Source organism: Apis cerana, linkage group LG13 (assembly GCF_029169275.1).
Source record: "Apis cerana isolate GH-2021 linkage group LG13, AcerK_1.0, whole genome shotgun sequence".
Classification (NCBI taxonomy): Eukaryota; Metazoa; Arthropoda; class Insecta; order Hymenoptera; family Apidae; genus Apis; species Apis cerana.
Genome location: NC_083864.1, coordinates 3544141 through 3559277, shown reverse-complemented (window position 1 = coordinate 3559277; position 15137 = coordinate 3544141). Strand labels below are relative to the sequence as shown.

Sequence of the window (15137 nt, the reverse complement as noted above, 5' to 3'; positions counted from 1 at the left end):
CATCCGCGCGTGCATATCCTCCCGAAGAGACTCCGGCGGATTGGCCATTGATTTTTCAACGGAACGCCCGTTCCTCGTCTGTTAATTGTCGGCCAGTTGCGCGCGAGCTGAAACGGTGAATTTTGTCGAGGGTGCCCTCGAAGAGAACGGAACAGTTTCCCTGTAGAGGTTGGAGCCAGGCGGAGAACCCTTTGAACACCCTTCTCCCCCTTGAGGTACCGTCATTACGGCTAATGTACTTAATCGCCGGGAAATCGGTGGAAGCTGCAGCATGCAGTTACAGTCGAAAGCCCGAAATTCGTGGCTCGGTGTATCGGGTTTTGGGGATAAAGATGAGAGGACGTGGGTGAAATGCACCGCACGCGCAAATTGGTATCAAACTTGGACTTAGAAATCATTTTTGAAACGAGTTCACGATTCGTGAACTATTCATTGTTCGATTTTTTATTCTCTCTCTCCCCTCTAATTTTCCATACCTTTTTTTCTATTTATTTTGCGTAGTACGATCACTCTTGCGTATTATTATCTTTTATTTTTCTTTCTTCTTCGTCTCTGTTTCTTAGCTACTTTTTTTTTCTTTTACGGTTCGAGATCATTTATTAGAAGCAACGGCAGCATCGATATCGATATCGTTTGATTTACGACGAACCGTCTCCGTCTATCTTCATATTTCTGGCGAAACGTTGCTTCCTCGATATACCGAGATCCGGTCTTCCGGATTTGCCACGTTCATGGATTTCATCCGGGAAAAGCCGACAGAGGAGAAGAGAAAAGACTTAATCCGGGCTAAATCTGAATAATCTCTCGGTAGCAGGACGATTAACGCGCGATTGCAGGGCGTGGAAAAATTTCTAAGAAAATTTCTATATACCCTTCTTCATCTCTTTCTTTTTCTCCTTTTTTTTTCCCAGATTCTCCTTCGAGTATCCTAATTGGCGACAGTATTCCAATTTCCTCGCACGAGTAAAATGGGGAAAATTGCGAAGCTTCGGTTTGAACGAGTTAAAGGGAACGAGTTAACGAAAGCACAGTCGTGGCCACGATAAATTTCGAGCTATTTTCCATCGAATTTAACCTAACAAAGGCCGGTCACGTTCCACGATCGTCCCATGTTCCATTAAACGATGCATCGATGAATGCTTGATGTCGCTTCGAGTTCTCCGTCATTCGTTTCAAATAATCGGCCGTCTGCTCGATTGTCGAACGTCCTCTCCACGAGGCTACCGATCTACGACCTCTCCCTCTCCCCTCCTCTCCTCCTCCTCCCCCTCAATTATCGAATGATCGATTTCGAGAGAGCGCGTTCGTTTATAAATCGAATCGGTCGGTGCCGCGGAAAATGGAACAAGAGTTTTTTGGTCGGAACCCCGAGCCCACTCAACTCAATAAGCGAATAATAATTCCTCCACGCAAGAAAGAATTTAAAATCGGGCCGAGTTAGTCGATGGAGAAAGCGCTAAGTCTCTTCTCGTCGTTCGTCAAGAAGAGTATACAAAATTTCCCTCCTCAATCTTCCATCTGCACAATTTCGCTCCTCGTTTCCAGGTAAAAATTGCGTTCTTTTCTCTCTCTCTCTCTCTCCTATATATAATTTTTCAATAAGGACAATAAGTTGCTATGCAGTCGCGTTGATTGATCGGTTTCTCGAGCGATGTGACCTCTTTATTTATAGCTTCGACTGGAGGAAAGTTGCGAAGTAATTGCACAGAGGCTCGTGCCAATATCCCCAGGTCTAATGACACTTGGAAATGAAATTTTTGCCCGTTTAAACAAACGCACATTTGTCTTCGTCGAAACGATGGACGATGCGGCGGGTCGCCTTTTATAATTCGCCTGTATACGAACGATCTGCCTGGCTGCATACATACATATATATATAAGAATGATTATGCATCCACGAAATGGTATCAGAGATAAATTTTCGCGTGTTAATAATGATACACGGGTGGCGCACGCGTTGCGATTATCTCTGAATATTTCAACCGTTCATTTATACCGGCCAAATGGTTGACCCGAATCGAAGAGATTTTCGAAAGGATAATTCGAGCGTGATTTAAAAAAAATATATTTCCCAAATTATAAGAGCAGCCCAAATTTCACGAATTTATTTCTCTATTTTATTTTATATTCGAGGCGGAATCGCCCCTACAATGGGACAAGATGGAACAACAGCCAACGCCAATAGTAATCACTGGTTTACGCGTGGAGCGTGGAGCATTGTGGCCGCGAGAAATTCTGTTCCCCCAGAAATTCTGTTCTCTGGCGGAGAGAATAACGAGCTTTGACCCGTTTCCTCTTCCACCCTTCCTCTCTTTCCCCTTTTCATAAATTAGTCAAATCAATTACGATTTCTGCTCCAAGCCCGCCAAACGCCCGCAGGAGATTAAGAAAAAGAAAAAGGAAAAAAAAGCTTGGTGGAAATGATGGAAACGTTCGATTACGTTTCTCTTCAGCGAAAAATCGCAGAGCAACCAAAGTTGTTCGAAACTGAAACGCGTGGCCACGGAAATTATGCCGACAACAGACCAAGAAGGGATCGTGCACGCTGATTTCCGTCCACTGGCGTGCGGAGGAGTGGCGGACAAACAGCGGAGGTTCGATGGTCGAGGAATTATCGAACACTTAGAGGCGTAAGTTCGAGGTGTCGGTCGAGGGAACAGGAAACATCGAAGAAGTGGTTTTGGCGAGTTGCACTCCTCCTCTCGAGAGGAGTGCTTTTCCTCCTCTCCTCATCCCCGTGCTTTCTCCCCGTTATCATTCCCCATCCCCTAAACCTGCTCTAGCCGATTTTACGATTTACAGGACTGGAGACTTTTCTCGTTGACGAGGATCATCATCGTCATCGAGAGGGATCCTGCCGGATTTTTCAGAGAAATGAAGGAGAGAAATCGATGGGGGATGGAAAAGGCAGGAGAGGTTTCGATTGCGCGGAGAAAAAGTATCTGTCACCCGTCACCAGTCAGCAGTTTGACTTAACTGGAGCAAGCTGGAGCACCCCCTTGACCCCTTCCAACCACTTTCTCGCTGCACGATGATTTTCAGAGTGCTCGTATCCCGTGTTTAACGTCCTCTCGTTCCGTCCCTTCCCCGTCCCTGCACGCTCGACCATACATTCGACGTCGCGGCCGCGAATCGTCGAGAAAAAGCGCGAGAACACGTGGGGACGACGATGGTGAGAAGACGTTTTCCCTCCTCGTTCGTTTTATTTAGAAGGGAGAGGAGAGATTTCGAGATGTTTGGCCGTGCGAAACGCGTGCGCGTGCAGGAACGCTTCTGTGCAGAAGAGAAAAAAGGAGAAGGGTGGAGGAAGAAAGAAATTTTTAATACCGTAGTAGCGCAAGGAAAAAGGAAAGAAAGAAAGAAAGTAAGAAAGAAAGAAGGCGATAAACCGGGGAAATTTATGGATCCGGGCTCGATTTATTTTCACAATGTTTAATAGTGTTAAGGCATCGGGAGGGGGAAGGGGGAATTCAGTCAGAGGGAGAAATCTCGGATAGAATCTCGTTCGCTCGGTTACCGCGCGCTGGAGATGCCCCACGCCGATGTACACCGGCGTGGAATCCCCGTAATTAACCGGCTCGGAATAATTAATGAAAACTTAGGCGTCTGGAAACGTCTTGAACCTCCTCCTCCAGGAATCGACGTTCATTTCCTGAAAATATTACCTCCTGAATTGAAGTCGAAGCGGAAATCATCATGGACGAAGACGGCGATTTTTCCCTCTTTCGTCGTATCGCGTTAATAATAAATCAATCGTATACACGTTCCCTTGGTATCCCACCCCCTTGTTGTCCTCCTGATTACTCTCGCATCGTTGACCTCTTCTTAAATGTATAACAATTTTCGACAAACAGGGATAAACGGAGAGAAATTCCCTCAAACGAGTCGAAATATTATTACACGTTTCTTTACGCTCGTATTCCTCGCATTCCTAAAGTCTTGGCCGAGATATTGCAGTGCGCCGCGGTGCACTTTGCGGTGTGCACAGATCTCGGTCGGTATGTCTCTGGCGACATACTACACGTGTTAACACCTTCGCGTCAAACGTTCCGTTTGAACGACGGAGTTTCTCTTCTCGTTGTTCTCAACGTCCCTCGATGTCGAGAGAGTCACCTATTCATCCCTATTTAATTATATATAACACCCCTCCCGCGTAAGTTAATTCAATCTCGTTGATTCTACCTCTTTGCTCCCTCCCCCCTCCCCGCGAAACGTCTTGAAGAGATGCTTACACCCTCGGAAGAGAGGCCCCAGTTTACCAGGTTTTTAAAGAGGTTACGATTCAATGGGAGGCCATCAACAAGCTTGAATGGGCCTCTAACAGCTTCTAGAATTCAATTAACGCCTCTAAGATAGCCTCGCCGTTTCTCTTCACGATGCTTATCTCGAAACTGCTAAGCTTTTCCTCTCCCTCTCCCCAACAGAGAATGTTAGCATCTCTTTCCTTTCCTCGTCTCCTTTCCTCGAAGCCAACGCGGATTAACTTGGAAATTTTTTCGAAGCGTGCATCTTCGATACGACCCGATTCCTAGCGACGAATATCGACGAAGCGTTGCTGTTCGTAAACGAGCGAGTTAGAAACGGCGGCGCTCTCAAAAGGTCTTGGCGGGCTAACGAACCTTGGCGGATTTCCCGACAGAGAGTTTCCCCACTCTGGAGGAACGAGGCGCGCGTGTAACGCGTCATTTTCGGAATCGGAACCGGAAATTCTATTCCGGTCGTCCAATCGAATCCCAACGTTTCCACGGAAACGTTCGTCACGGGCGCACAAAGCTCGCACGAGCTAGGCGACCAGATGTCCTCTCGAAGGTGTGTGGCACAAAGGTGGGGAATGCTGGAATTCTCGAAGGGAGATTCCTCCGAATCTCTTAAATATTTCTATTAGATATAGAACGTGCATTTTCCATTTCTCAATCCTTGTTCAATTTGTGAAACCAATTTGCCGAGGTGATTAATCGTTGAAATAAATATTTTACAATGAAGCAGAAGAAGATATGCAGTAGTTTTTTTTTTTTTTTAATACATAAAGTGATTCATATGGAAAAATCAATAATTTAAGAGGTATCGTAACTTTCATGAAACATGTTACATCAAAGACGAGAAAGACAAGGCTTCCCTTGCCCCTCACACGACAACATGGACAAATCTCGATATTTTTTAAATCAAAGATTTTTCGGTAAATAGTTTACAATTGGTAGTTTTTCGCAACATTCTTTCAATTAACGATTATTTCGCTATATTTAAATAACATGTAACGAGAGCATCACCTTTAGATATCACCACGTCCAAGGTAATTAGTCTTGGTTTCCTTTTGATAAGCATAATCCGATATATCAGTCAGATCTTATTAGATTTACTTAATTGGTTTCAGCCTGCGCCGAAAGTTTAACCGCGTTGACCTGATTACTTCAGACACGTTCGCGGCACAATCGTGACGTTTGACAAGCCGCTCTCTCTGTCTCTCTCTCTCCGAATTTTCCCTAATCAATTTATCAAAAAGAGGAGAAGCCAATACGGATCCCGAGCCGATATCCGAGTGGATCGAGAGAAATAATCCATCACTCCTTTTTCGAAAATACACTTCAATGATATTACGAAAGATACAGGAAAATTTCCGTTTATTTATAATTAGAAGGAAAGCAGCCTCCTTCGCTACGGAGAAAGGATTCGAAGGAAAATTCCAGTAAACAAGATTGCCCTCCCTCGACGAAGCTATCGAAAAGAATATTCTTGTATACTTAACGTATTACACGTTTCACGAATATCGATTATAATTCTTGCGAAGTCTTCGATTGAATTAAAGATATTAAAAAAGAATTAATACAATCGATCCTCTTTGAACGATACTCTGTGAAACTAAGTATCGATTTTTATATCTTTATAACGTAGAGGTACATTCGATATGTACGTATAATAATATAATATTTTTCAGGAACGTGAAACGATGCTAGAAACGAGAAGTTTCGTGAAAGAACCATTTCCGACTACTCCATTGTAATCTTATCGTTCCGTCCCATGATCGATATTCCGTGCAATCGTGCACGTTTCTTTCACATTGGCGACTCTATCCTAGACTTCTCGTTCTTCTTTCGCCGTTGTTCGCACGCGGGATAAAACATAGATGCGCCCAGGGAGATAGGGGGAGGAGATGCGTTTGTACACAGATGGGTTTGCACGGGAGGGCAAACGGAATCTCATTTTCTTGCGAAAAAACGCTATTCAATACGTCGCCACGGCCCTCTTTGCCACCCTCTTTTGTTCTCTATCCATCCCGGAACGTTATCCCTTCCCCTCCTCTCCTCATTCGTTATATATAAAACGTTTATTGTCGTTCCACGGGAAAAACATTGCGGGTATTGTTGCGGTGACACGGAAATTCCGATATCGATCTAACAATTTTCACCCTCCTCCTTCTTCTCCCCCCTTCTTTTGAAATTTCGGCTCGCAATTTTCTCGTTTGTCCTAATTTTTTTCCTTTTCTTTTTGAGAGAGGAAAGGGGGAAGGGGTTTTGAAAAAGATGGAGTCGAGGTTTGAATTGTATTGCGGGGGAGGAAGCCCTCTCTCGAACCGTCTTGTCCGTTCCACGATGATTTTTTTACGGACATTGTACGGATACATTTTCAGTCCAACGAGAGGAATTCGGCCCCCCATTGAACGATCCACTTCTGTGAATCGCGATTCTGTAGTTAAACGTAGCGGAAATGGAAATATTATTTTGTTAAGGAAGGGATGTAGGGGATGTCGGTGGTAAATTACTTTCATTTTCGGGAAACATTTTTAGAAAAGGGTCCTTATGCAATGCTTCAATGTTTCCGCGCCATTTGCTCGAGCATAATGGAGGGTTAGTTCGAGTAAAGGATAGTACCACCAAGATGACGAGTTCTTTTGTTCTGAGAATGGTTTACTTTCTCGTATTCGGATCTCAATTCCTATGATTTTCTTCTAGGCTTGAATATCGGATCGAAAAGAGCCCATTCAATCGATAGACGGCGCTGGATGCATCATCGAGGCTTTTCATCCGATTTATGAAAAAAGAAAGAAAGAAAGGAAAAAAAGGATATCAGCCGCGCGATTTTCCAACTCACGGGAATACAACCGTAATTTATTAAAAAAGCAGTACGTAATTATCGTGAAATAAAACTTTTTTTCGAAACAGTAGGGGAACAAAAAAGAGAGAAAAGAAATGATTTTGCTCTCAATTACGTGAAAGTTTGCCTTTTTTCCATTAACAGCTTATTCGATTGTATCAATCATGAAGGATCCGGTATAGAGTGGCAAACGATCTGTCGAAATTTTCATTATTTCCCGATGCCAATCCCTGTTCGTACACGTACGCTTTTTTTTTCACAAATGAACGCGATTAAACAGCGCACGTCGAGCAAAAATTGATCGGGGGGGTCAGAACCCCCGAGCTTTTATCTCGGACCGTGCGAGCGGTAATTTTCATACAAGGCGGGTACAATGAGTCCGTTAAGTTAGTAATTAGGGCTATTAAACCGGTAAAGGTCGCGTAATTTAATTGGTCATTCGTTATTTGCCCGTGTACCCACGGCGACGAGCGATTGATCGAAAAATTTGTCGACTAATTAAACGTACCGTGCCGCGCGCGTGTATATGTGTGTGCACCGTTCGATCGAACGTTCAGAGAATTATAAAATGAAACCTTTGAGAACCTTTTTCCCCTCCCCCGGCCAATTATCGACAGACACGGAACCACTCTCTCGTCCAAGATTCTTTCTTTCTTTCTATTCTCTGAAAAAAAGAAGAAGGAATAGAAAAAAGTAGAAATCCACCAGGATCCAGGCGGATAGGTGGATCGATGGCCGGTTCCCTGTCCACTGAGGGGAGGCTAGAGCTGCCTGGAGTCGGGATTCAAAAGGGATGGAAAGTTAATTATAAAGCGCGGGACCCGGTCGTCAAGCAGTATCGAAGATCAAAGTCGAAAATGTTGCCCGATCTTTCCATCTAGTTTCCACTCGCAAAATTTATTAATACCTCGTCGAGGCATCCCTGCAAATTGACTAACTGTTTAATTAACTAATAGCAACGAGTCAACGACCCCATCCTTGGAAACTCGCGCTTGGATTCGAGCCATCCCTGAAATCTCGTACGGTTAAAAATGGACCATCTTTCGCCAAAACATCGTTTCGCTCGCGAGGCGTACTGGAACGCGAGCCTATATAACGGAATTAATGCCGCGAGAAAGTTTCTTATTTAACGCCGGAGCAGATGCCGCAATTGCGTTTAGCAGCCGTTGCTGTTGGTGGACCGGGTTCGATTATGCAAATCGGCTATCGTGATCCTTGGCTGAGCCGCGTTACGTAAGAATCGCTAAAACTACCCATAACCGGCCAGATGCTGGCCAGAGCCAGAGAGAGAGAGAGAGAGAGAAGGTGGGCCTCGTTCGACCCTTGGTCCACTTACTCCTGCGAATCATCTTCTCCTTCCCACACGGTTAACCGAGTTAAGCCGATATTCTCGAGAAGATGCACGATGCACCGAGTCTGACGGGCGCGGTGAATGTAAATTTTCATTAAGATCTCCCTACGTTACCTACGTTTCCTGCGGCTCCGCGATTTCACCGCTGATTGCCGAGCTAGTCGGTCGATTGCAACCGACTCGTGGAAATTTTCGTTTCCTCTGCCCTGACAAACGAACATTCCCAAACTAAAATCTAATGTATCGATATGAGAATTCCACTTTCTACACTGATTAATAAAAGCCGAATAAAGATGATCCTAATCTATTTATACAAGAAAAAGTGTTCAATATTTTTCAAACCAAGGTATTAAAGAAAGAAAGAAATGATGGTCACGAGGCGGAGGAATACGATATAATGGTCTCTTAAGTTAAGCATACGTGTGCATACATCCGTCAAATAAAAGAAACTTACTTCAGAAGAAAGTTGGGCGGAATCGAATTCACGATTAATAATTTCCCCTCGTTTCCGCTCGTTACACTCCGCCCGAGCCGAGTTCATTATACCACCGGGTGCATCAAGGGTAGTCGCATCCTGCGACAACGCCCCTCCCCCGCGCAGGAGGAGCGTCCTCGAGGCAAACCGCAGTGCAGTTGCAATTTCAATGCGCCGTGCCAATTAATGCGAAGTCGTGTTCGAACTACCGATGGCTCGTGTTAACGACGTTTCCACCATCCGAGTGCCAATTATCGATATTAAATGTCCAAATGGAATCGTGCGTCGTTTCGAGGCAAACCTTTTCCCCTCCTCCTCCTCCTATCCTCGACTTTCATCAATTCGAGGGAAAGTTCGATTCCTGCCAGAAGGGTTGAACACTTTTCTCCCTCGAATTCGTTCGAACGCACGCATTTGGAAAGGATTTCGCGTCGGTTCGTCGAATTTCGAGCTTAATATACGGGATACGCGTGTCGCACACACGTGTACGTTACGAACTTATGAATAATCACCGCACCGTTTGTGTGGAAAACTGTTGGCGGAACAATGCCGCGCTAACTATCGGCCAAGTTTAATTATCGAGCGGGTTCTCGCAAGCTGTTATTTTAATCCCCCCTGAATCGAACCGAGCCGCGTCCCGAAATTGTCTATCCACGGCGCCTCTATAAATTCCGAATTGGATATGTCTACTAATCGGCCGTAAATGGAAACCGAAAGGATTTTGGATCATTACGCGGAGAGTTTCGAGCGGATCCGCTCGTCATCGATTTTCCAAAACTCGTGTTCCGTTGGAGGGTTGTTCGGGATATCCGTTAGGACAAATTCGAGAGATAGGGACGGAGACAAAGCGTGAAATTGGAGTCCCTTATTTCCAGAAAATTAATTCCCCATTCCCCATTATTTCCAACGAGGAGGAGTAAATAATGCGTGAACTTTAAACAAGCGTGTTCTCGATAATGTTACTTGTGAAACATTATGCGAGGAAAAAAGAAAAAAGGGGAAGGGAAGAAAAGAGGACGCGAGAACGTAATGGCTTGGAGACAATTGGAAATCCGTCCGAGCGATAAAAGGAAAGGGATGAAGCCGACGTAGAAACGTTGGGGGTGATGAGCAGGGGTGAAACGACCTTGGAAAAGATCTCTCTCAACGACGATAATCACGACGCGTCGCGACTCGTACGAATGCCGCGATTAAATCGAGACGAATGCTCGTTGCATTCCTCCGACAGCGAATGAAATTACACAAATCCATATTGTAATCCACTTTTCTTTTTCTTTTTCCCTCCCCTGTTTCAGAAGGCAGTTCTCGCATGGAGGGAGAGAGTGAACGACGCTCGGTTGGCCGCTAACAAGTGCCAACGAAATCGTCCTTTACACCGGCGAAATTGAAGGGCTACACGAAGAGGAAGCGGACTCCCCCGTTTCTTCGTTAATCCGCTCGTGAAACCCGGCCAACGGGGTGAGAGAAATCATCGAGCCAGACCGGCGAATTAACGAATTATGAAGGATTACTTGGATCAATTCGCGACGAATCTCTAATTGCTCGATAATCGGCGGCTCCGATTAGAACGCGAGTTTTCGGTTTCTCGGCGTGTCGGAAGAGATGCGAAGCGCGTGTCGAGGATCCTACGACAAGGTCCAAGAGAGTCGCGTCCATCCCGGGACATTATTCGCAGAGCAACGAATCGATCCGAGTCTAGATTGAATAGCAAGATTGGAGCGAATCGATGACCCGATCCGCCTACGAGCTCGCCGCCGCGCACTTGGCTGGGATCGCGTTGAATTTTCGCGTTGATATGCGAGCTTCGTAAGGGGGCGAGACTCGACGTAGGTAGACGCCGACGCAAGGGGACAATGGCGAGCGAGGTGAACGCGACGAAGGTGGAGAGCTCGATGAGCCTCGTGTCAACGATATCCTCGTCGCCTGGGGGCTCGGTTTCAGCAGCGATCGCGACCGCTGTCACGGCAATCCCGACTAATCCGTCCACGACAGTAACGGGTGGAGCTGCGGTCACGAGCACCGCTAAACCCGATCATCACGTCTACAACGCGACCGGCTACCTCGTGGAACACGACGAGCTCGATCACAGTAAGTAATAAGAGGCCGGGGTTGAATACGGTTAATGCCCGTTACACCGGCATCAAAGCCGGACCTAATGGAAGCTGCATTAGGCCGCTCTTACGCCCGGAAATGCCACTTACCGATCATCCCCGCTATTTCTCGCCGCGTCTGCCTTTCTTCTCACCTCTTTTACTTTTCTTTCCCCCCCTCTCTCTCATTCTTTCTCTCTCTTTTTCTTTCCTTCTCTTCGGGAACCGGCTTTTGATCCTCCTTTCGATGAAAATCGCGTTTTCGAATTTTCCCCATGGTTAAGAGGGTGTGAATAGATTCGATTCATATAACACGGAATAACAATTATTCGTTTTCGACTTGTGAAGAGAGAGAGAGAGAGAGAGAGAGGAGAGGCATTTCTCTCGATCAAAAACTCCCGTTTTCGTTTCATTCGGGAATCAAAGGGATCTTGGGGAAGGGGGGGATCGATTTAAACGTTGCTCGTTCATTCCACGTTCTCTCGACAGCCTGGCTAACTAATCCACCAATTCCCAGCTCTTCCTCCCTCGCCTTTTGCGACGGGCAAAACAGTTTCCAAGGGAAGCTTAATCCCTCCTATCTCCCCTGAAATTTATCACCGCGCTAGCCAGGTCTCTCTTTTTTCCTTTTCGAGTTCGAAACTCGTCGATCTCTTTATCGGGAAAATCTCAATGCACGAAACTCTTTCGCCTTTTGATGCATTGCAACAACAACAATAATAACAATAAGCGAGATACGCGAATTCGAAAATTCGAGCGCGAGTTTGCATTCGTTTGAGAAGGACCAACCGCAAGTTTCGACTTCGAGCGGCAGCAATAATAGTAGCAGTAGTAGTAGTAGTAATAGTGGTAGTAGTTTTTTTCAAAAGGAGGCTTCGATCAAAGGATAAACCGTTATCAGAGGCAGGCTGCGTGGCACGCATCCCTTCCTCTCTCCCTTCCTCCCCTCCTCCCCTTGTTTCGCCAGAGCAAATCTTGGCCACCTTCATCCTTGCCCGACCGACTGCGACACAGGCTGAATACTAATCGTAAACGCTGCGGTCTACCAAAGTCGGATCGATAGCGGCCGCTCTCTAGAATCACCGGGGGTGATACACGATGAAATTCGGTTCCCCGATCGAAAGCTTTTTGTCGTTATAGATATTCATGCGCTCCCCGCGGGCGAAAGGAGCTAGCTAGCTACTCCTTACGGAGCTTAGAGAATTTTTTTCTCCCCCCTCCCTCCAATATTTATGAGAGTTACCTGTTATGCACGAAAGGAGGGTGGGGGGATCGGGCGCCGGATTTCTCGAATACGTTTCCTCCCGGATCTGAAACAATTCGACGGTATCTTCGACGCGACATTCTCCCCCTCCCCTCCCTCCTCTTCGAGTTCAGATTGTAAATTCTATTCTTGTTTCAGAGAGGAGTCGTAGTTTCATCTTTGTTTCTTGCTTTTTCTTGTTCTTTTTTTTTTCTTCTTCTTCTACATCCCGGGTTTTCTTTTGCCCGGATTTTAATTTTCGGTTTCGATTACCTTTGATTTCATCAGCATCGCCTTCAAAATTCGTTGAATTTCCGCCTGCGCCTCGAGCGCGTAAGGTCTCTCCAATCTTTTCAGGAAACGCGTGACGGTCGTGGAGAATATATCCCATTGATCCGATTCGCTCTCGTAAGTGCTCGACGCCGTGCTGTACATTCCCAAAATTCTGAATTCCTGATTTTCCTGTTTTTCGCATGTAATTCTCATCAATCCTTCCTCCCGTTTTTTTTTTTACAAACAGGCAAAGAATAATATTCATGAATAAAGACGCGCGTGTCGCTATGAATAAAAAATTCGTCGTGGAATGTTTTTTTATACATTAACCTTATTCTTTTTTTGTCTTTCAGATCCCGTTGAACAAATTTCGCGATATCGATTGATTGTACGATTTTCTTTTTAACCGTCGAACAATCATCGTCATTTTCGAGATCTCTGAAGAAAAACGGAGTAAAGGGTTCTGGTGGGATCGCGTTATCATCGAAAATATTAGGACGAACGAAGTTTAGGAGTTTAGAAATATTCGAGAGAAGCGAAAAAAACATTCCACGTACTCGTGAACGGAATCGCAAGGAGGGGTTTATTTCGTATCACTGATCTACCTGTCGCCTGTCCATCGCCTCGTCGTCCCCTGACGAATCCTTGCGCCGTTTCAATCTCTCGCAGCAGGAATTGGTCGAGCGGATCCTACACGAGAGGGACCTTTCCACTTGTTTCCTAGCGTTTGATATCCCGCCGCAAGAGCGGGAGCAAGTTCGAGGCTGGCTCTTGATCTTTGGCAAGGAGATCGCGGGGGAGCTGATCGAGAAACCACGGGGGGAGGCGGACGTGGCGCTTTTCACGCGACTGCTTCTACGCGATAACGTGCATCGAGTGCAGTTGCACCTCGATGAAAACTCTTCCGATTCCCTGCACTCGCCGCAAGATTTGTCTATTTTCTGCGAAAATTCGGCCGAGATATATAATACTGTTTTCACCCACGTACATAACGTAACAATTGGAAAATAACCGTTGGTAATCCAGAAAAAAACAGTCTGCTTTAACGATATTTACGATATTTGCCGGCTCGTGCATTCGTGGAGGGGGGCTCCATGCCAAAAGATTAGCGGAAACGAGCGTAAAAGCATTCGTGTCTTCAAAAGAAAAGAGACCGGTTTAAAAAAAACATTTTCGTTCCATTTCGTTCCCTCGGAATTTAATATAATGTATAATTGGAAACCGAAATAGAAGGCGATTTATTCGACGATAACCAATTGTATCAGAGATTTCTATTGAAAACAAACCCGTTGAATTATTTCGGTTGGACGGTGGTCATAATCACGGTTAATTAAAGAGAGAGAGAGAGAGAGAGAAAGAGAATTTATAATAAAAGGTATAACGACACGGAGCTCCCCCTCCACCCTCCCCGTATAACGAGAAAGTAGCGAGCCAACGTAACGTTTATTGTGAACGTGTTTGCCGAGGTCCTGCTACGCTAATGGCGTGTGTAACGAGTTGATCGATACGAACGTGCAACTCGACTGCCTCGTCGTAATCCAGGTACGGGTAGAGAAATCGATGCAATTCATAGAACCACGGTATCTGGATCTGGTAGTAATAACCGTTCGATCTCGCCTCCAACAGATTTCTCAACTCGTTCACGTATAATCGCCTCATCTCCCGAATCTTCAAAACGATCTCGACGAATGTTACTCGGGGCAGATTCATGGCGACGTGGATCCGCGCGTAGGCGCGATGCCTCTGCTCGCTGTTCAAGTAGCTCCACGTGTCCTTCTTCCAAAGGCACGGCGATTTTCTGTACAGGGAGGCCAATTTCCGGAAATGACGATTAATCCATTCCCCTTGGTCGACGATCCTCCGTGACAATCGTCCCGAGGAACAGTCGCTCATTGTGCGTACGTGTACCGAAGCGTGCGTGTCGTCGTCGTCGTCCTCTCGTCATCGTGGCTTACGGCTCGAATGGAAACGAGATCGGCGATACGCGGTTATATCCCCGAGCACTGGGACGAGCATCGTTGGAACGAAGGTTAGGTCGGGATTGAGGGAAATCGGAGAGGCCTTTTTTTTTTTTTTTTTTTCTTTTTTTTCTTTTTTTTAACCTTAGGGAAAAATCTTTCTGAACTTTTCAACTTTCGAATTTTCGCGACGTCGAGCAAGGAGTTAACAACGCGAGAATACACCCTTCGATCGTCTTATTGGGTCAATGTCATCTTTGTCGAGATTGGGGTTATACACGTGCACGGTATAGGGAGGGGGGGAGAAAAGGAGAATTTCGAAGAATTCGTCGCTCTCCTCTTCCCCTTTCTCGACTCGCGCGTCTCGACTCGCGATATTTCGATTCGACCAGAGTCGAGGCGGCTACGACCGAGATTATTTTATTTATTATTTGCTTGGAATTTGATTTATATAATGAAAACCGATCTTGATCTTTTGTTCCTCCTCCTCCTCCCCCTCCCTTCCCCCTCGTTCGAGGATAAATCCACAATTTCACGATTGTAACGATGTTATTGCAGGTATACTCGCCGGTTTCTCAGATATACAGACAGTTTTTCTAGCGTGTATCTCGACGTTGCTGCCGTTGATCGTCGCGCTGGGGATCGCCTTCGGCGTCAG

General features: G+C 45.8%; 2 protein-coding genes and 1 long non-coding RNA gene across 4 annotated transcripts in view; 1 reads left to right on the top strand and 2 right to left on the bottom strand.

Annotated features, from left to right (window-relative positions):
* LOC107998829 (uncharacterized) overlaps positions 1 to 15044 on the bottom strand; it is a 15771-nt gene extending 727 nt beyond the window's left edge. Inside the window, 4 exon segments of the mRNA XM_062083604.1 lie at positions 2 to 107; positions 12522 to 12710; positions 13127 to 13462; positions 14034 to 15044. Coding sequence (XP_061939588.1) covers positions 2 to 107; positions 12522 to 12710; positions 13127 to 13462; positions 14034 to 14414 — 1012 coding nt within the window. The 5' untranslated portion in view covers positions 14415 to 15044.
* LOC114576750 (uncharacterized) overlaps positions 1 to 15137 on the top strand; it is a 58358-nt gene that overhangs the window by 297 nt on the left and 42924 nt on the right. For both annotated transcript variants that reach the window (XM_062083603.1, XM_028667223.2), the window contains exons 2-3: positions 10211 to 11003; positions 15038 to 15137. In XM_062083603.1, coding sequence (XP_061939587.1) covers positions 10769 to 11003; positions 15038 to 15137 — 335 coding nt within the window. In that variant the 5' untranslated portion in view covers positions 10211 to 10768. The remainder of the gene's footprint in view (positions 1 to 10210; positions 11004 to 15037) is intronic.
* The window catches only part of LOC133667155 (uncharacterized), a 30810-nt gene that overhangs the window by 4675 nt on the left and 10998 nt on the right, over positions 1 to 15137 (bottom strand). The window lies entirely within an intron of this gene.